The sequence below is a fragment of the Apis cerana genome, linkage group LG1 (genome assembly GCF_029169275.1).
Source record: "Apis cerana isolate GH-2021 linkage group LG1, AcerK_1.0, whole genome shotgun sequence".
Classification (NCBI taxonomy): Eukaryota; Metazoa; Arthropoda; class Insecta; order Hymenoptera; family Apidae; genus Apis; species Apis cerana.
In genome coordinates this window covers 13,910,786-13,933,626 of record NC_083852.1, presented here as the reverse complement: position 1 = coordinate 13,933,626, position 22,841 = coordinate 13,910,786, and the positions used below count along the sequence as shown (strand labels likewise).

The following is a 22,841-nucleotide window of genomic DNA, read 5'->3' as shown; positions in this document are numbered from 1 at the left end:
GATGAAAAGATGAAGAAGAAAAAAATAACTTTATCGATGAACTAAAATTTAAAAGAAGTTGAATTCAAACATATTTTCTTTTGAAAATAAAAATTTTACCTTCATCGCATTATCATGCTAGAAGAGCGTTTTTTCTCAATCAACGAAGCTTATCGTTGATTTCTCAAAAGCTACGAACAATACCTTCGAAAATAGTTTGTATGCGATTTCGTGTCACTTGAAGCATCGCGATTAACAGTGGCAAGACTTCATATTTTTTTTGCAGATTAATCGAATATCGAAGAGGAAACAAAAGCAACGTCAAGCAATTAACTTAACACGACTATGCATGTTTTTTGCATCTACTCTCTTGAGCTTGATCTTTATACTAATTTTTGATAGCAAACAAATATGTTCGTCATTGTTTTCCATTATATTTTTTTTTCCTTTTTCCTTCTCCGCAAATTGCATTTTAATGAAATTGAACAGAAAAGCTAATTCCTCTTTGATTGTAATAATTATTAAATATAGAAATTAATATATCATAGAAACTAACTTTTTCCTATATATAAAACTGATAGTGGGTTTTAATTTTAAAAATATTTGAAAAAAAAATATTATTATTATTAGAATTTTGTCTATATGTACATGTCTATGATAACAACCATAAATATAACAATATAAATATTATTATTTTATTTTTTGTTAATATAAATACATCACAATAGACAATTAATACATACAATAGATGAATTGATCAAAAAATTATTTCCTCATGAATTGTGATATATTTGAATTATAATAACTCCAATTTATATCGAAGATATATAGACATTCTATTGTTGTTAATATTTATTTTTCGATCTGCGAAAAAAAATATAAAAATAAAATATAAATCTTTAAACAATCGAAATGATAATAGCGATATCAGTTAATATAGATATTTAATATCTATTGTTATCACTGTAATTTCAGTTATAAGTAAAAATTAGTTAATGTAATTAAAAATTGTTTTATTTTTCAACATTGTATTGATTGCTAAATGTAGTGATATTAACTCGTTATTTTTTAGATATGCCGCAAATATTTATTTAAATTGATAAGTAACAATCGCACGTTGATTTATATGTATAAGTGAAATTTTATATACAACAATCTTTTTCTATAAATATTTCGAAAACTAAAACTAATTATATGTGTAAGAAAAAATTTTTCTGGAATTTCGTTTTCTATAAGATTTGAAAATCATTGAAATATTTATACATATTTTACAACTTTATCTTTATTTTCGCTATATAAAACGTAGTTTATAGTTTAAATTAAAAATGGGATTTTTATATGAATTCGAATTTAATCACATACATATTGTTCTTATGCGTCTATAATAAATTTTATCTATATGTTATTCATAATGTTATTATTCATAAAAGTTTTTGAAATGAAAAAAATTGATTTATTTGTTTACAATAAAAGCAATATAGAACAAAGAGAGTTAGACAAAAAAATTTTGAAACATTATTGCTTTGAAAATATTAGAGATACAATTTGTTTCTTGATATTAAGGTTAATATATGTAAATATATACATATACATATTTATGCATGCATGCTAAATTTTTTGAAGAAATGAAAGAATAAAATATCGTTTCATTTAAACAACTGGAAATATAACAAACGTCATTCATTGTTTGCTTTCTGAGAAAAAAGAACTTATAAGTTTTCTCCTATAGTTAATCTCGATTATAGTACTTGTATGTATAGTTGTTATCCATCGATCTTAATCCATTCTTTTCTTTATCTGACATTCTAATGCGTTTCTTATCGTGTAGTCCTTTCGAGACCTCTTCTATGCTTAATACAATGCCAAGGGTGCGCTTCACCCACTTCGCATTGATTATACAGGTTTGGAGAATCGATAAATCGAAGGTTAAATACATATGACACGTGTGTTCAGAATAATAACATCAGTGTCGCATGAAATTCCTAAAATTGTTAATCTTTAATAAAATATAAGTAAGGGTCTCTATCTAAAAAGATCCTTCTATTCTTTCCGCTAAAAAGTTATTTTTGCATTTGATTGACAGTTCAATCAACATTCCGCGGTTTTGAAAATAATGATAAAGGATATCTATATAAATTTTTCAGAAAAAATGACATTAACTAACGAAGTTAGTTACGCGGTTCTTTTTTACCGCTATAACGATTGTTGCGTCACTTGTTAGAATGACCGTGGCTTGTAAAACTTCGAGGAAAAAAGTTGATTTAATCGGTATATTGTCGGTGTAATCAGTTGTATGTGAGTCAGAAAAGAACGCACATAGTAAAAGTGTCCGACTTAAGAATGCCATAACGAGCGAAACATGACATAGGAATGCAATTGATTACAGTTGATTCTTTCAAAAAACTTTTTTATCGAGTTTATACAAAATATATTACATAAATATTATCATATATTATCATATATATATATCATATATTTTGATATATAAATTAAAAGATGAAAATAAGATTATCTCTCTCATATTCTAAGTTTATGTAAAAAAATCGGTAAACCGATGATTAAGTAGGTCGATATCTAATGTACTTACATATACGCATACAAGTGGATCGTGTCAAGGATGCGAAGTTGATTCGAGAATCTATAATTATTTTCTCACTCGCTTTTACGATCAGGATCTTATAGCTAGCATAGGATTCGCTTTCTAGTATGTATGTACACTAAGAATAAGATGTTCGTAATCTTTGGATCGAGAAACTTTTCGAGCATTGAACGCATTATCCCAAACTTTCCACTTGTAGTAATTCTATATTGAATTCTTCGCAATGTGATTGCGTGGTTAATTATCCTGTTTTATCTATAAATATAAGAAAAAAAATTAATTTATATATTATATGTGTATATAATGGAGTGAAAAAAAATCATTAAATATCTTTTCTTATCGGTAAAAAAAATCTAAAGAAAATCTCGAGTAAGAAATGAAGTAAAGAATTAAGAAAATACATAAAAGTCGATGCATAAAGGTCAAATCAATTAACCTTGACATTCAATTTTTTTCCGTGAACATAGCCTCGGGAGGCTCGTTTCGTGCATTTTATATCGAGTCCCAAAGTCAATTAATATAATGGATTTACAACTTTCTATATCCGTATATTATGTCTTTCCTTCCGCCACAATCTCTTCCTCCTTCCTTCTCTCCCTTCCGGTCGTTCGTTCGCTTAAAATGTACTTGTTGCACAACGAATGTATCTAGGCGTGGTATTGTCTGTTTAATTTCTATTCTATCTATGATGGCATCCAGTGCACGCAGAAATGCATGCACGTACAGTGATGCTATACGTGACTAGGGTAAATGGATATATAAAAGAAATTGATCGTTATTGAAGTCGTAAACACACTTATCGATAATTATTTAATAGCGATTAACTTGCACGATTGATATTTTTTTCACCTATTAATAAGTATTAAAATCGATCGAATTGATCACTTGGTATTCTATGCTATTTCATGAAAAACTTATCGGAATGTTCCATTTGATGTAAATCCAACTGAAAAACTATTGGAAAAAAATAAGCTATTGTATGAGTATTCTTCGGTGAAACAGCGGTGACTTGTGCGTTGCATTAGTATTCGTGTATACACAGCATACATATAAAAGAAAGAAAAAGAGGTGGAGGGAGTATATGCGTATTAGAAGGATAGTGAGGAAGAAAGAGAAGGAGAGAACATGTCGACGGTGTAAGATCCAGTAACGAAAGAGCTCGACTCGAGCAGAGCTCGCGTGTCTCCGTCACGGCCGTTCTACGCTCAGTTAGCAAGAGACTCGCAGTCAAGCAACACATTCGTATACGATTCGTTTGCTAATTTCGTCAATTCTGGTTTGCTTGATGCGAGTCACTATTTTATTTTTCCGCGTAATATCGTTCAACGGAGATACGATAAATACAGTGGAAAACCATGTGACGCGATACTTTAAATTTTTATTTTGTTTTAATTTTTACCGTTTATTTTATTTTCTATTATCGAATGTGCCATTTGAATCACAATTTGTGATGTGAGTGTTAATGTGAAAATTATCTATTCCTGTGCTTAAAGAAAAATCTTATTTTACGATACTTATATACTTACACAATATACCTTGTTCCTTTTTTCTTTTTTATTTCATTCCATTCCGTTTCATTCCGTTCCATTCCGTTCCGTTTCGTTCAGTTACATTCAGTTTCGTTTCATTCCATTCCGTTCCACTTCATTCCAATCCATTCTATATCATTCCCAATCATGTATAGAAAGTGAAGGTGTAAACAAAGCATTTGAAATCGTTGTTTATTGCGAAAACTTTTAATATTCCAAATGAAAATTATTACTTAACAATCACAATCGATCACAAGCAGATAATTTTTACGAATGAAAATTTTAATTTTTAAATCAAATATATATATAATAATATGCGATAGAATGATAAATTAAAATTTAATTGGCATTATATATACTTACATTATATCCTTTAACGCAATAAATAAAAAAAATTTCCCATTCTCAAAAAAGTTGAAATTAAAATTAAAAATATCGAATTGCTATTTTCTTACTTAGATTTCAATGATGTTTCTAAATATTACTATAAATGCAATCAGGTGTTCGTTTCATCGTTCGTAAAACAAATCTTTTGTGATTCACTTACCAACCGATAGGCTCATTAATCAAAACATTACGAATCGTGAACGAAGAACAGCGAAGAGATGCGTGACACGAGTATATAACGATTGATGATATTACATGGTTGTTGGATATGTCAATGCATGTTATTATCGTCATGTTACTATGTTCCACCGATATTATAACAAATTCGATTATAATCATTCATCAGTTTTTTCCTTGATTGTTTCTTAATCTTGATTTTGTTTTCAAAATTATAATCTTTAAATTTTTAGATACAGAATCTAAATGAATCGATTTTTTGTTCAATCAAATGCAAATGTTTACACAGTTTGATAGTGATTATGGTAATTATGTAGAAAACTGATTTAAATAATATCATGAGAAGCAAATATCGATTTCAATGATTTTGAAATATAGAATAATAACATTTTTTAAACTGTGATCCACGAATTCCTATGAATTTCACATTCTGAAATTACATATGTAAGTGAATTAAAAAAGAATATATTTATTACTTTATTTATTCATAATATATATTTTTTCTCCAAATCTAAAAATTATTAATAATCAATGATCAATGCTTTAAATATATGATGCATATTACAGATTTAAATTTTGAGTTAAATTTTAGAACAACAAAAAATATTAAAAAATTCTGAATAAATAAAGAACTATTATTAAAAAGTAAGATTTTGAACAAATTTTTCATACGTACAATCGCTATTCGATTTTAATTCCCGAGATATTTCAAAAAGAAGTTACTACTATTACATTTTCGATAGATATTATATTTCATGACATGTGCATCAACAGGCAACTGTTATCAATTGTTAATATAACAATTCGTGGCGACAAGCAGCAATATGTAAATAACGATATGAATTAGTCAAAAAATTCTATTCTAAACTGGTTTCTTCCTCATAGATTTTGAAATATTTCAACTTCGATATCGATATTGAATTTAGATATTATGCGGAAAACGAATTTATTATATTTATAAATAGTATTCATAGAATGTAGCTATTCACGAATATAAAATAAAATATAATATAAAACAATCTTTAAGTTGAAATGATATTATAATAATTATAATAATAATGATATATTTAATATCAATATATTATAATATCAATTTCATTTAAAAATTGTTTCATATTATTTTTTCATTCTACGAATCGAAACTTTAGATAGATATTAATTGTAAGTGTGATGATATTAATTCACCTGTTATGTACTTTAAGTGTCAACTGCTCTGATATGCTTATATGTATATACAATTGATAAGTAGTAATCGCATGCTGATGTACACTTTGTCGCGGATGTATATTTATAGAAATTCTATGCATAGTAATCTTTTTTTTGTAAATATTTTGAAAAATAAGTTTGACTACTGGTTATACGTATAATTAGTTATAAAATTGTTTAAGATCTTGTTCCTTATATAATAAATTTAAAAATTATGAAACTCAATGAGAAATTTTTTTTAGCTAATTACCGTTTTTCAGATAATTTTCGATCGATGGAAGTCATATAAATGAACGTATGACCAATCTCATTATTGTTAACGTTTGTCCGCATTTTAATTGTGGAAATCATAAATTGTTTTTTCTGCTAAATATTAAGAAACTAAAAGAATTAAATCATGTGTCATAATTGAATGCGATCTCAGTTTGTCGACTATATAATCTAAGGTTACGTACTTGTGCGAGTATCGAAGAACTGGCCTAATTCGTTTAACTTAACGACATTAGGAAGTCGGGTATACGCTCTCTCGTTCTCTTTCCCTCTGATTCTCCTTTCATTTCTATCTTTCTCTTCTTTTCTCCTCTCCACTACCTATTTGTTTCTTCTCTTTCTCAAATCTGTTGTGTAGTTTAAGACGGAGTGTGTTCGTGATACGGTGTATGCTCCACCATGTTCGTGTTTAGTATTTATGAACAGCGCAAAAGTTACCGATCATTTCAAGTACGACGTTTTTGCGAAATCTAAAAAAATAATAAAAATGAAAAAAAATTAGCAAGTGATTCAAAATTTGATTATTGTGACTAGCTCGATTATCGAAAAATAAGTAATAAATATAACGAGAAAATATATGAGTGAAAATATATTCGTCAACCGATCTGTGGTTACCTATTTTTTTTTTTTTTCACTGAAACATACCGACCTAAAGAAGCTAAATTTTTGTAAGTTATAAACTGATATTCTATTGAATCAAAATTAAATATGAAGTTACCTTTATGGGTACCCAAAAAAATGTGAAATTAACGAAGTATTATATTAAGTAATGAATAATTAACGAAGGTTATTAAAGCTTCATTACCTCATTTCACAAATTTCTTTCCTTTTATATATGAATATATAAAAATATAATATATATATATATATATTATATTATATATAATGTATATAACAATAATATTAATTAAATATTATTAAGTTATTGTTAATTTATGATATAGTAATCTGTTTAATACATGCTTTGTATTCGATTCGAATCGACGATAAGTATTTATTTATTTATCGTTAGATTCAATAAATTCTGAATTGAGAAAATTTATTTTCTCGATATAATGATCATTTCTATTTCAAAGAAGAATTTGTGATCAAATAAATTACGTAATTTACGATAAAATGATTTAAGTAATAGGTTGAAGGCAAAGCCAATTTGTCGGATTATCGAACATTTTTTAAGTTTAACGTCATCAATCGTTCTTCTTATTTTCTTCTAAAGCGAGAAATGATGCGTTTGTCTCATGCGGTCGTCTTTTTTACCGATTCAAATATTATCGCTTTTACAAAAATTTCCTGTCGTTATCTATGATGCGGTACAATCGAAGAAAAACACGGGGTCTTGACCATGCTACGTACTTTTCCCTCTTTATCTTGTGAGAATTATATTAACGACATTTATCGTTTGAAATATGATAATTTTTCATTTTTATTCAGTTTATAAAATCTAAAACAATAATTTTTAATTTTTTATTTATTTCAAATTTCTAAAACTCAAGATCTAAATTTGTAATATGTGTATTTAAGATAGTGCTTATTAACGGTCTTCAAGTCTGGAAAATTTTTAAAATTTCAAATCACGTATTTATGTATTCATTTGCGCATGTATTTCGCGGATACACAAGGATATATGAAAGAACTTGAAACGTGTAAACGATTTTTCACAATCGTCAAAGAATAGAATCTAAAAAAGATTCCACTCAAGTATCGCGATCACAATATATTGTTGATCGCTTTTTCTTAATTTTGATCAATCGCATTTGAAAGATTAACTTCAAAACGAATCTTTAATCTTGTGACATTCCTTGCATTTTTATAAAATCATATTCGTTTCATCTATTTGATATTCATTTATGAATTGGACAATTATGGATTATCGATAAACTATATTATATATTACTTATCGTGTTGCTATCGGCAAATTTACTATCAATCCTCCTCTTTTCTCATAAAAATATTGCCATCTCTCAAAATTGTCGCTCCTTACGAAAGAAGTTTAACGTATGCAATTTTTTTATCGATTTTTTGTCAAGACAAAAATTGAAACGGTGCAATAATTTGGCCGATTTATCACATTTCTGCGATGAATCGATAGAAAAGAAATTAAAAAATTAAAAAAAAATTAAAAAATCTTTCCATTTAATTGGTGTATCATTTAGATATGCACACAATCAAAAACAAGTAGGAAAACATCTTGTGTTTATCAGTTGACTGGTGTTTCTGCCGACAAACCGAACAACGCAAGCGTGTGAGAAGCACGTGAATTTTTATGCCGAGTGCGTCAAGGAAAAGGAGGCAAGCCAGACGACGAAATTCAGTGGAATTAACTGCAAAAAGTGAAGCAAGCATTCGTTGTAGAGAAAAATTGAGAGAAAAAAAGTGAGTAATATTGCAGCGCAAGTGGACATTGTTGGGATGTTTGTAACGGAGACGGGTAGCCACAAAGTGGTACCTGCATCTATAACCAGAGCAAAAATGGTCGAATACAAAGTGATGAACGAAACCGGTGAACGTGGTGGTGGCGGCGGTGGTGGCGGTGGTGGTACACATTTGGCCGCGACTGTAAAAAATACTGTGCGCCGTTTGCTTCGTCGAACGAAAAGTCATCGAGACACGCCATCTTCGAACACCTCTATGATCATGCAAACGACAAACGGAAATCATGTAAATAACCTGGCCACCGTGAGGAACAAGACGAATAATGTGAACGATCCAACCGCGAGAAGATCTCAGCCTCCCCTCCCAACATCTTTCGAGCAACATTCGAGCAGAAACAGCTACGGTAGGCGACATTCCAGGCTGCGCGTCAGACTTCAGGTAAGAGAACGTCGTCTCACGGAAAAATCCTTCCCCCTAGACCTTGAGTCTCACGCGAGCATCAGCTGCGCGAACAATATTTTAAATCTTTGTTATAAAATTTTGTCTCATTAGGATATATATATATATGTCAGTATATGTATATATACACGTTACATTATATATATATATATACACACACACAAAATATTACAATGTAGTTTTATATGTGGGTGTATATATATATATTTATGTATATATATAATCATATTGTAATATCTTTATAAATTGCCGATGTAATTATTTGTCTTGTCAAATAAGAAGATTCCAAGAACATAAGCGATTACACAACCAACGATTCCACACGGCATACATTGAGCTATTACAAATAAGTCTTTCGAAGTCGACTTTGGCGATCGAAGACACAGAGATAGAAATGAGTGCTGCAGCGATCTTTTTTTGAGAAGAACGCAAAGAAAGTTCCGACGAAACAATTCTTTTTATAAGTTTGGAGGATTTCCGCAAATTATTAATTTCTGTCGATATTATAATTGATCCTAGCATGTATTACGTTGATTGCTCGTCAAATATTCGACTCGCAAAATATCGATTACAGTAAGTAAAAAAACATGGTAAAATAATTCAACTGGATCACTGAATCAAGTTCTATCATTCGAATATGTATTTTAAAATTATGTTCTTATATTCAAACATTAATGGTTTGAAAAAAAATGAAATGTTAAAACATAGAAAAATAGTCGTAAGTAACCTCCAACTGCGACAATTGCTTCCTTTGTGGCAAAATAATAAATTCTAGTAGGTATCTAGTAGCGTTGAAATATTCTTTTGTTTTCATCAGTGCTCTTTTGAAACACATTTTGTTCATCGGAAAAACATTCGATTTACCAGAGGTGTCAGATGTTTATTCGATGGTTTGCATTGAATATATAACGGTGACACGTATTTCGATATTCTTTTTTATATAAAAAAATATATTTGCATCCCAAATTCGATAACGATAAAGTATTCTCGATATTTATTCTATTATAGAAATCTGCATATTTTTTCTATACCAGAGTTTCTTACATGAGATACATTTATGTTTTTATTCATTTAGACATTATAACTGTAGACACGTACTAATTCATTTCGAGGTTTTCTATCGGAGAATCGTTATCTATCGATACCTATATCGGCGCATGGCGCGTCACATCATGGCGTAGCAACTTCTCCTTCCTTTCCTTTCACCGTTCAAGAATGCGCAGCACGCATTGTAGCTCGCGTTTACGTATCATCGGTTTCCGCTTAAATATATCTATACCTAAGTGCATACGTACATTTCTCGATGCATGAAGTTAAAAAGCAATTGTTGACGAATTTTTTTATACTTTTTATCCTTTTAAAATCAATAGCTTAGAATTAAAAAATAACATAAAAATGTAACAATAAGCATTAGAAATTGTTTCGAATATAATTTCTATAAAGACTAAAGATAATATCGACTCAAAGAAACGAAATATGTAGGAAAAAAATAATGTATAAATATCAATAATTTTTATATGAATAAGAATAATTTAAATTTCATGATTGCACGACATTTATTCAATTAATTATCTAATGTAAGATTTATCAGCTCAGATTGTGTTCTTGATAATGTGTTTTTTTTTTTATTTTTTTATTGTATTAATTTCGATATGTTGATAAAAAAAATGATTTTCTAATATTCGACATTCCGCAAATTAGATTCAAATTTGAGAATTGATTTGAATTGATTGAATTGATTACATGTTTATGTATTTATACAAAATTTGAATATATAAAAGTATACATAGGATGTTCATAATATAAAGATATATAAAATCTAAAGTATAATTAGTAATTATATTACAATTATAAGAAATATATACTTCAATAAATAAGTTTTTCATTTTTTTATATTCATAAAACTATGATTTCACATAAATATTTGTTTTATTAATTACATTTACAAATTACAAATTTAAAAATGTTTTGTGACTTTATCATTGAAATAACATTTACTGATATTTTTTTCAATATGATTTTAAAACACAATATATTAATTCTAATGTATTTTATATAATTTATGAATTTCAATGTATGAATCAATGTATGAATTTTATAAAATATTGTGATGTGACGAATTTATTTATAATTTCTTTTATTTTTAGCAAGGTAAAGAATTAAATTAATTAATTAATAAGAAAATTATAAGAAAAACAACCAAATTATCACATTGCTATTATCACATTATTACCATTTAATTTTACGTTTCAAATACTTAAAATTATTAATTAAATTGTTATCTAAAATGTTGTACGTTACATCTGAAATCATTTTAGAATAAATAATTTATTTTTATTTATAGAATTCTTCACCATTTTATATTTCGATTAAATATTTAACAAATTCCAGACTTTCTAATTCTTTCTTGAAACAGATAGATAAATTAATGTATCATTATATATAAGTTCATATACGACTGTAATTCAGAATGAAAAAATTTGAATAAAATGATTTTTTTAACATGACAATATTCCAAAAAATTTTTCCAAATTAATTAAATTAATAATAATTTTATATTAACAAAATGTGAATGTAAGCCCATTTCTAATTTTGAATCTAAATTCGCATTTGTTCGATTATATTAAATTAATTGAAAACTTATTTGTTTTACCAATAAAATCGAATTAATGAAAATATTGTCAAGAACAAGGGCAAAATCTTGTACTAGATTAATTAAATGAATATCTTACAAATATTATATAATAATATATTGATTGATATCTCTTTATATTTTTAATTTCAATCAATTGATTTTAAAAGATAAGAAACAAAATAATCCTTGGCGAATTTCTTTATATTTCTTAACTTTTGTCAATAAGTATAATAACAACATTCGATAATTTCGCGTTTATTCAATTATTATTTTCAATATTAAAATCAACATCTTTACTTTCATTTTTTAATTTTTCTTGAAGAAAAATATCCATTCAATTGCCAAAAATTGAAATTCTCGAATTTATATATTTTTTATCACTAAAAAAACTGGTATGAAACATACTGGTATTGGTTATGAAACATATTTCAAAATGAAATATATTTAACCTTGATATATGATAAATTAGATGCGCGATTTCATTACGTTATTAGACTAGCCAAACGAAATGAATTTATTTGTTAGGTATACGACTAATATTGCCTTTGAATATACGATTACATTCATATATCATCATTAAACACACGTATGAATTATCGTATGGATTCTTTTTGTTCCTACTTGGTTTCTCGGAGATTGAAAATCAAGAGAGTGAGGATATCTACTTAAATATACAATGATGTCATTCTATATTTTGTTCAGGATTTGTATATGATCCCGAAAAAAATAAATATAAGAATAACAAAAAATAATAATTACGGACTATTTATAACATCGCTGGTTATGTTTACCATATCTAAGAAAAAAATATTATTTGTTATAATATTTAATGAGTTCTTAAAAATTCTTCTTAAAAATTTTGCAATTAATTATTCTCATAATTATCAACGATATTAATTTTGATTCATAAGATGATAAAAAGTTATTAAAATTACTATAGTTCAATTATATTATCATCAAAGATTTATGTATTAGGAATAATTCTAGAAATAAAACATTTTAATGTTGTCTAATTTAATGCAAAACAACTAGAATATACTGGAATATATATGAATTTTAATACTCTTATATGCAAAAATTAGCTAAAATTTTGTTTATGAAAGAGCAACAAAAAATAAATAATTACATTAATTAAATTAATATTTTAACAAAATCAAAAGAAATTTAAATCAAAATTAATTTGGATTTATTGGATTTTCAGCAAATTTTAATTTTTTATGAATATCGAAATTTTAAAAAATTTTTTTTGAAAATTAAAAATTTGCAAAAAATATTATGAAAATATATATTTATTTTTATTTAATCAATAATATTTAATTCAATTAAATTTACGTATAAATTATTGACTATTTTCGATTAATTCAAGCAAAGCAATAAATAATAAAACAATAAAAATTAATTTTTCTTAGACAAAAAGGCAATTATTGACTACAAATCTAATCTCAAGTTTTTTTAATTTGAATTTTCAAAAATAAAAATTTATTAGAATTATTCAATAAAGTTTTGTTATTTTTCAATAAAATAACATTTCTTAGGAAAAAAGAAAAGAAAGAAAAATAAATGTTTCGAAACTTTATAAATTTCATACAAATTTAAAAATTTTAATCCATTTCTAATTATAAATAAATATTTATTTATAATATTTAAGTAAGTAAAGTAGAAATCGATAATAGTGAATATAGTTGGTACATATGAAAGGATAAGAATGATTTTATCAACTATCGATCATGAAATTTATTAATGATGAAATTCGTTAGAAAAAATTCATTGTTCCATAACGATAAACTATCTTTCGGAGACACCGGTTAACAACGGCTCGAATATACTTTAAACGATTCACTTCCGTGATAGCCATCAGGGGACTGTCCATCTGTATATACATAGGCAATGTTCATACGGACATTGGATGAGAGTTTCATCAAGGCCATTTTCATTTAACGAATCGACATTCCCCTACTGTACGTATCGTATTTAATACTGATGTTACTAAAAATGATTTTTTCTAACTGTTCAAATATTTATATCATCAAAATACGCTGATCCAAACAACCACGAAGTTAATCCATATTGTGGATTACGTTGCAAACAATATTAAAAAATTGAACAATCTTGAATTTTTTGGGCAATAATTGGGAATTTCCGAGAATCTTCCAATTCATTACAATGATGTTAATTTTTCTTTTATTTTCTTACCGTTTATTGTTTTGTTTACTCGATTAAAAAATATTTGAATAATTAAATATTTAATCGAACAACAAAAAAGCTAGTTTAATTTTTTGATAGTTTAATAAAATTTAATAAAATTAATTGTTGAAATTGAAATGTTTCGTGGATCAAAAATCGAGGAATATTTATTTTTGTTGAAACGTTGAAACTGAAAGTATGAACATGTAAGTATGTATATCGAGTATTAAAATTTGTTAACACACGATGGTTTTGTGACCATCGTGAAGAAAAACTGTTCCTATTCCAAACTCGCAACTGCGTACGTTGATATCAATTAACAAAGAATTATGTAAACTAGCTTCAATATTTTCATTCGTGAGTCTCGTGTAACTGGAAGCTAACATTAGGTCATATGGAACGAGCATGCATGATAAACAATTAATAGCGCTTGTTTCCTGATTCACTTAGTTTAAAGATGTTTCAAATTGTCTTCACAACTGGTTATCGTCAATCTCTACTGTTATCCAGTATATTTTTAAAACATTTTCCTTTTTTTTTATTATTATTATTTTATGATGGGGTGATATAATAATATCATAAACGAATTCTGTTAATGTCATAAAATAGTTATTTCTAAAAATATGTATAAATTTTACGCGCTTTTATATCCGTTAAATATTTCCTTTGATATATGAATGATTCGTTATCTTGACAAATGTCTTTTTGACAATGTCGAAAAAGACATATAAATAAACATTAAATTGCTCAAACGCGTCTGATTTACAATCTTCTTTAAATTTCAAACCAATACTTAAATAACAAAAAAAGAACTTATCGTTTAAATGTTTTTAAACATATGATTCCGGAACGATAAATTAATTACGGATAACGGATTCGTTAATTCGGCTTTTACGTGAATTATCAAAAATGATTCAACGGATACATTCAATGAGCAGTTTTGTATCCTTTTTTTTTTCTTCCCTTTCAATTCAGTCACAATTGGAATATAATAATTATTAAGAAAATATATATTTGAACGTTTGTCGCGTAGAACGTGTAACTCGGCCTATTGAATTCTCGACGAATTTTTATTGAAACATGCAAATTGAACTACAATACAACTTTATACAAAAAAAATTAGCTATTGTAGTTAAATTTGTTCCCAGAAAATTCTTGGGAAATTATTACAGATATAAGTTTATTACTTTATCGATATTTTATCGATGGCTTTATCGATGTATAGAAAAAGCAAGAGAACTTTATCATTTTCTATCTATTGTTTGTAAATTTCCGATGATTCACTTGACATTAAAAAAAAATTGAAACTAAAAATAAACTTAAGATTAAATTCGAATTAGATTCGAAACGAAAGAAAAAAAAAAAAGAGTCTGTTTACAGCATAATATCGATACGCAAACATTCGTTCGATAGAAAGATGTATACCTAATTTCAAGTGTCTCGAAATCAAACTTCTCGAAAAGGAAAAAGATGGCAGTACGGGTACCGAAGCGGTCGAATACAGACCTGCTATCGGTACTTGCACTTTGAGCTCTCGACATGATAGATGACCGCATTGGGAAAGAGGTGAGAGACGAAAGGCGAGAAACAGAGTTTACCATCGACTTGGTCGAACGAGTGAGTCACGAGCACTGCTTTCGTCGATTGTGAACACAGTTGACCGCAATTGGTGTACACGCTTGTGTCTTGCATTCGTGAGAAATTTTCATATCGTGGCTTGGCCACGCCAAAGACGGAACGGCGGTATATGCCGTATAAACATTCCGTCATTTTAGTGCCAATTTGCAATCGTATACACAAGTAATTAATATTTTCATCATTTTCTCAAATAAAAGACAAACCGAGATCATTCAGTGAATAAGTTCGAGAGTTAAGTTGGTAATAAACGAATTGACGGATTATTTCCCTCGAAATCATTTTTCATCGCAGATTTGATTCAGTCATTTTTCAAACTCTTCGATTTTGGTTTCGCTTTCAATTAAAATCTCTAGGAATGAAAAATTTTGAAAAAAAAATCGTTGTTTCAACTTTGCAAAGTTTAATTAATACGTTTGTAACTTTAGTTTGTACATTATTTTTCTATAAATGTCTTTTCTGCTTAGATAATTCGAGTCACGGATTAATATGCATTTTTGCGTCAAACGAACAAACTTGGAATCTATGAATGAAGATAATCAATATGAAAAGAATCAGTACTACTTACTATATATTTTATGAAAATACTTACAAATATTTGCTTACATTGGTTACTATTAGTTTTCGTTGATTTCTTTTATTTATTTCAATCCTGTATAACGATAAATTTCAATCACGCACTATACTGAATTCACATGGGTGAACGTATTCGATTATATCCGATCAGACGAGAATAGATATATTTCGTTTTCGGCTCAGCCTTGCCAGCCACCTGTTCGATTCTTAACTGCGATTTATAATGCACTGTCTCTATATTTCAAACGAAAGAACGCATACGGCTGCCGCTTAATCAGTTCGACAATCAATTTATCTGCTATATCACATGTATACAGATATACTTCTACAGTCTTTCGTAATTCCATTCATTTTTCTTGAAGTTCAATTCAACGTCTTTCTCAACGATTTTTAATTTTTCTTATTTTTCCTTTTGTTCTTTTTGTTCTTTTTATCGATTATAATGGAAAATTGTTAAAGAATTTACGATCGAGAATTGAAAATTTTGAAAAAAAAATTCGATACGATATTGCGATACTTGAAAATTTTGGCTTTTGGCCAGGCCTCCAGAAACTCGAGACACAACTGTTCAAATCTTTTCGATGCAGCCTATTTCTAATTTTGCTTCATTCGTGCATTCATTGGCGAATTGTTTGAAGGATCGATCGAATCTCGCATTGACTCTTACTCTATAAAGAATATTTAATCGCCTATTTTCTTGCCCCTTTTTTCTTTCTTTTATGTCTGTCATGACATACGAATGACGAATCGATATCGATTCAGTTGAAAATCGATTACGAGAAAACATTATGAAAGAAACTTAATATTCCGAGAAACGCAAAAAATGATACTTTTAGATAAACAGTTATTTTTTTATAAGAACTGTAAAAAGACTATAAAAGAATTATATTATCTTAAACATTATAATTTATAAAAAGTATAATTTATGTATGCATTTGTATTTAGTTCATTTTTAAAACTTATTCGCAATTCACATTGTTACTAATTTATTGTTAAAAATTCTAACTTATTGTTAAAAAGAAAAAATTAAAAATTCCAATTAAATAGGAAAATTTCAACGATGATATAAATATATTTTTCTTCTTGTAAGTTAGGCTGGAATCCGAAATAAGTTAGGTAGGCGGTTATCGCTTATCTTCATCTATCATTGATAACGGTCTAACAAAGTCGAGGTGGTGGTTGGTCGAGTTATTATCGTTCGGGAAATGGACCCAGTTGTTCGTAGTCGTCTATTGACGCACAACCTCAGGCTGTACGTTTCCATCTTTTTGGCGATCGAGCCACGTTTTCTTACAGTGCTGTGTGTTCTTTGAAATTTTATCGATCGGTCTTCTTTGGACAAGAGAGATACGTTTTTTAAATAATTACGAGCAATCGATAATTAACAATCGATATAGATCATCAACCAATCAAAATTCCCCAATTTTCTTTCGAAAATTTTCTTTTCTTCGTCTGAAACTTTATCATTTCCTTTTTTCTTTTCTTGACAATGAAGAAGCAAATCGTATAAATTTCCGTATTACACGATAAATTGGGGGTTTATTTTATTCTCACCAATCGCACTGCCGTCGAGGCCAACCGTGATATTGCTACGACAGAGAGAGACATACTTCTTATCACACCTTTATTAACCCATACTCGAAACAGTTTCAACGAGTTAAATTTTTCCATTGAAACTGTATATAATCCGTCTCGCAATAACGACAATTGGCTTTTTCTTATCAAATTTTTCCGCTTTTTTTTTTTTCTTCCTTCTAATTTTCTTTCCCACCGATTCGAGTTTATTTTGAGAAAATGTGCGTATATTCTGGAATATTCGAGCGCGGATTCGCGGCCACCGAGCGATAAGCCAATGAAAAAAATAAACTCGAAGATCGACAAATCAACACCTTAGGAATACGCGTGCGTGTTTTTATCAGTCGATCCTATATACATATATAGCCAAGTATCATATACATGTGATATCATTAGTTTCACTACCATTCGTTTTCTTCTCTCATTATCTTTCGTTTTTTTCTTTCTCTTTTCATTTATCAATCCATTCCCTTTATCGATTTTTATCAATGAAAGTGATAATTAAAATGGTTAAAGATTCGTTTTAAATCTAGTCGCGCTTTAGCTATTTAAATCGGCGAGTTTTTCGCGAATCGAAAATTTGATCAAATATATCGAAAATACTAGAATTCCAAGATTTTTCATCGGTCGAAAAAGCTTTTCTGTCTTTCATCAAGTGTGCCTGTTATCCGTCGTTGCTTTCTGCTTGTCGGTATTTAATATATATATATATATATATACACACGCGCGCATACTCATACATATATATATATATATATACATATATGTCACTGTTGCCAATTAGAGAAAGGTATAAGACCGGCGAAGGATAATCGGCTGAATCGTGTCTCGTTCCTTCTGCTCGGGTTTTGGGTAATAAATGTGAAAAAATGTGTCAAGAGTGGTAATCGTCCCTTCGTCGACGAAGATCGTCGTCCAGCGAAGCAATCAACGGCACCTTAACGAGGATAACGCATGTTTTTCTAACAGAGAAATCGAGCTGCCACCCACCCGCCTGTAGAAGTCTGTCCACTTGGTCAATGAAGGGTCCTTATTGAAGAGTTGTCAATATTAATCGAGGTTTGAACGATTATGCGGAAAACAATCGAAATCTGAGCATTTCTTCCTTTTCCGCGATAAAATTTGATCGCGACAAATTCGACGCGCGATAATTATTTCGATTGAAAAGATGGAGAATCAAGAGAGATCGCTATTCACTCGGATGCAGCCGAGCAGAGATTCGATCCGATTACAAATGGGGCGAAAAGGGTTCGAGGCAGGGAAGGTAACGTCAACGACGGAGAGCAGCAAACAATGCCAGATCGGTGAACGCCATTCCACGAAAGAACATATCAGTCCTACTTCTTCCGGAAAGTACGTGGCGACGCCTCGTCCGACGATGGACAATCTAAAGCAATGGGAATTGGTAGAGTGCGGTCACAATTTGCGAGTGGTGGAAAAGAGAATCCTGAAACCTCTGGAACAGATATCGGGAATGGATATTGAACGTATCTCGTGTTTTCCTGGAAAGAAAACTCTTCCTGAGAACGTAGCCATCGATGCGAATCTCGAAGAGAAGTTGAAAGCTTTCAAAGACTCGAAGATCGTTCAACCCATTATGGCGCCTCAACAGGAATCTACCGATGATGCGAAAGTCCCGATTAATCTCGAACTAATCCTGAAACAGCGGAAAGGCTCGGCTATCGAGAGTACGGATATGCTTCAACGATTAGAACAGCAGGTCAAGGCCATCGAAATGGACACTCTTGCAACTAGAATGCGCCAGTTGGAGTTTAGCTCGGATTTCGAGCCGGAAATTCGATACGCGGACCTTCACCGATACAGGGAACACGAGGATCTACTTCGAAACGTGACGGATAACGAGGCCGAGGGGTAACATTTTCTCTCTCTCTCTCTCTCTTCTCATCATACGAAATGCAATTATTTTACATCTATTTATATTCGCAACACGTATCATTCTGGTGTTGTTTCGCTCTCTCATTATCTCTTTTCTATTTTCATTTTTTTTTGTCATTTATACATGTATTTCTCTTAGTTCTACTTTATTTTCCTATTTTTATTAATTTCATTTTTTTTTATTTTATTTTAATCTATTTACTCTCGGTTCTTTTAATTCCTGTTCATTTGCTCGATTATTCGTAGTTCGTGGAGCGAAATTGATCTCTCGTTGTGTATTTATCGAATCGCATAAATCTTATAGAATCGGGCGGGAACAAACGTGTCGAAGACACGATTTAACGTAAAATCGTAGGAAAATCATAAACAACGGAATTAGAATGATCACGGTGAATTACACCGAAAAGGTCTCCATTACACCGAGGAGATGCGACGAGGAATTCGACGGGAAATGCAGGCATCGTTACGAAGAAAGCTTCGGCGAAATTATCAAGGACAGCCTCGGACTCGAGGCGGGGACAGGAAGCGGAAGTACTCCTTCGAGCGCAAGCTAGGGTGTCACAAGCGCGCGTATTGATACAGGCTAACAACGCAAAGAAACATCAACGTCAACAGCAACAGCGACAGAGCAATGCGGTCAGACCATTGTCAACCGTCACGCAGAAGAGTGCGCAAAATGAGAAGGAGGTAGATATTCTTTATAGTGGACGGCAATTAAATAGAAATAGTAAATTCTTTCAAGAAGAGAAAAAGAGGAGATAATAAGTGTTTCTGTTCGAATTATTTTTCTCTTTTTTTTTATTTTTATTTTTATTCTCTCTTTAATTTCTCATTCAAATAAATATTGAGCCATTAAATCAAAATGATCGAAAACTATCGATGTTAAGACTAACGTAGTGACAATCCTCGGTTAATCAACCGAGTATAACGCGTATAAGCTTGGTTCACGCACATGATTAGTCACAGTCTCATCCATTTCAGCTAGAATGACATGGATGGTTTATCTGTCCGTTCGATTATACAAAAATGCGTCGTCTATCAATCCGTGAGATCCATCATAGTCGATTTACTTTGCATTACATTATTTCATTCTGCATTCTACTTTTTATTTTTCTATTTTCTTTCTTTCTTCCTTTCTTCCTTTCTTTTTTTTTCGATTCGAATCATATTACAATCGTTTCGTCCCAAAATATTCTTATGATTTAACTTTTTTGTATATTAAATCACAATTCCTCGTCAAATCGTATGATATTCAAAATGAAAATCATATCTTCTTACGAATCGAAAAAAATTACTTGTAATTCGTATCGTAATATATAAGCCGTGCTACGACACAATAGTTAAGTTTGTATTTCTTAATCTCCTTCGATCCAAAAATAACGTTATAAATTCGGATACGATTGTTTACTGTTTTGGGTCAGTTGGGTATTGTTTTTGATCAGCTGACTTTGACGCGAACACTTGGGTTTCGATCGTGTCTATGATACTTTTGGTAAGAAAGATTATTGGGAAGCGGGATGGCGGTGTGGCACTTGTTTCCGAGATTAGCGCATGCGCAAACGTTGTCGTCGTTAGAATCATCGTTGTGTTCATCGTCGTGTCGTCGTGTCGTTGCTGTCGTCCTCATCGTTGTCGTCGCCGCCACCACCACCGCCACCGCCACCGCCACCGCCATGATCGCGCGATGGTGGTGAAAGTGGTCTTGGTCGTGATGAACGCGTCGGAGAATTAATTATAAGAGAAGTCGAATAAAGGAAAGTTGTATAAACGCTCGGCTTTCAAGGGTAGTTTGCTCGCACGATAGCAACAGGGGTGGCGGCATTACGCGTATTGATTCTCCTTTCGTATTCCTCGGCTGTGAACTTCTCTGACCAATAACCGATTCTGTGACGTCCGGTGAACAAAAACGAGAAAGAAGAAGAAAATAATAATCGAGGAGACATTGGATGTTGGCTACGACGTCGGTTAACCTCTTAGTTTTCCTCATCTTTATTTTTGTCGAATCAAAGGGTCGACGCTTCGACTTTGATCTGTGAACGGCTGAAGACGAAGATGCGGTTCGCTCGATCCTCGCATGACCTAACCCGAAGACGAAGGCCGCCAATTGTAATTAGTGACGTCAGACGCATATGCGCTCGCGGCACACCTCCGAAACCTTGGTTTCAATCCTTAATCGCTGCTAACTTTTTCCTTTTCGTTTGAGTGTCATTTCGACTCATTTAACGTCATCAATGCGCACTCGCCATCCTTTTCGCATCTCGTTATTACTAGTGGAAAAATTTTTTCGTGTAATCGGATTGAAATTAATCGAAGTGACTGTGCGAGCGATAAATAAAACTGTGCACCTTCGCTTTTTTCAAGCGAAACCAACTTTCTTAATTAATACAATAAACAATGTAAATATTATGGCTCTGCTTCTTTTTTGTAATTAATATTCTACAAGGTTTCAACATCTATCTGTTTCAAACGTATATGAAAGAAAATAAGTTTTATTTCATTTTGAATGCATATAATTGTATGATTGCGGACACTAATTAGTCGAATTTTTTCCCCTCCTTCTTTTCTTATTTTCATTTAAGCATCAATGCTATATATATTGTTTCGGGAACAAATTTTTGATTATCCTTGACGAGTCGATAAAAAAGCCGAGTAATATATATATATATATATACACACACACATATTATATATATATATATCGACCAAAAAGAAAAATATCCTTGTACCTGATTATACCAATTATAAGAGAGAGTATATACTTGACGAAAAATCATATATTTTATGTTACCACTTACCGCGATATTTATCTTTCTTCCGCGATATTTCATATGTGCGTGTATGTATGTGTCATCTGAAGTGATCAAAATTCAGTGTATGCCGCGTGAAAATTATTAATTAGGAAAGAAAACTGATAGGAAGACGAGAATTTCTCGTTTGGGTGTTCCAATCGTTAAAATATTTTTTTGCTAATCTTTAAAATAGAATCGAACAGTCGCTTATTTTCATTAAGTGAAACAGTGTTACAAATAATCAGTTTAAGTTTATCATATAATACCATAATTATTACGGATACAGAAAGTGATTAACACTCTTCAATTTTCTCGTCTCGATTGCAAGTCGGTTTTTTTATCTTTCAAGACAACGAGGAAAAACCAATCAAACTGGCGGCCTCAAAAGTTGCTGCAGCCTCCTCTTGCAAAATGGTCACTCGTGGCCATACGCGGGTAACTGACCTTAGAGAGATAATTGTAATCGAAATTAATAATTTTTCAAATATTTTTTCAATTTTTAATGATGTTTAAAATTCAATTTCAAATTTAACTCTATCGATAAAAGTTTGAAAATATAAAAGGTCAATTAA

General features: G+C 30.1%; 1 protein-coding gene and 1 long non-coding RNA gene across 55 annotated transcripts in view; one reads left to right on the top strand and one right to left on the bottom strand.

Moving 5' to 3' along the window:
• LOC108003484 (serine/threonine-protein kinase MARK2) overlaps positions 1–22,841 on the top strand; it is a 54,617-nt gene that overhangs the window by 9,769 nt on the left and 22,007 nt on the right. For 10 of the 50 annotated variants that reach the window (XM_062074777.1, XM_062074766.1, XM_062074728.1 and 7 more), the window contains exons 1-2: positions 3,886–4,030; positions 8,349–8,958. The exons of 14 other annotated variants lie outside the window; for them this stretch is intronic. In XM_062074777.1, the coding sequence (XP_061930761.1) occupies positions 8,557–8,958 (402 nt within the window). In that variant the 5' untranslated portion in view covers positions 3,886–4,030; positions 8,349–8,556. Of the gene's footprint in view, positions 1–3,883; positions 4,031–8,300; positions 8,959–17,163; positions 17,912–18,368; positions 19,457–19,887; positions 20,168–22,841 lie in introns of those variants that run through there. 26 more of the 50 variants (XM_062074646.1, XM_062074613.1, XM_062074637.1 and 23 more) reach the window with 8 other exon arrangements.
• LOC133666108 (uncharacterized) lies at positions 653–17,021 on the bottom strand. 5 transcript variants are annotated; one of them, XR_009829761.1, is made up of 6 exons: positions 16,026–17,021; positions 6,333–6,617; positions 6,128–6,258; positions 3,015–5,101; positions 2,567–2,833; positions 653–843 (listed from the first exon to the last, which is right to left on the bottom strand). It is a non-coding gene; the product is annotated as an uncharacterized LOC133666108 (long non-coding RNA). The 5 variants fall into 5 exon arrangements; XR_009829765.1 differs by lacking the exon at positions 653–843 and adding an exon at positions 1,456–1,961; XR_009829773.1 differs by lacking the exon at positions 653–843 and having other exon boundaries at positions 2,564–2,833; positions 3,015–3,319; positions 4,105–5,101.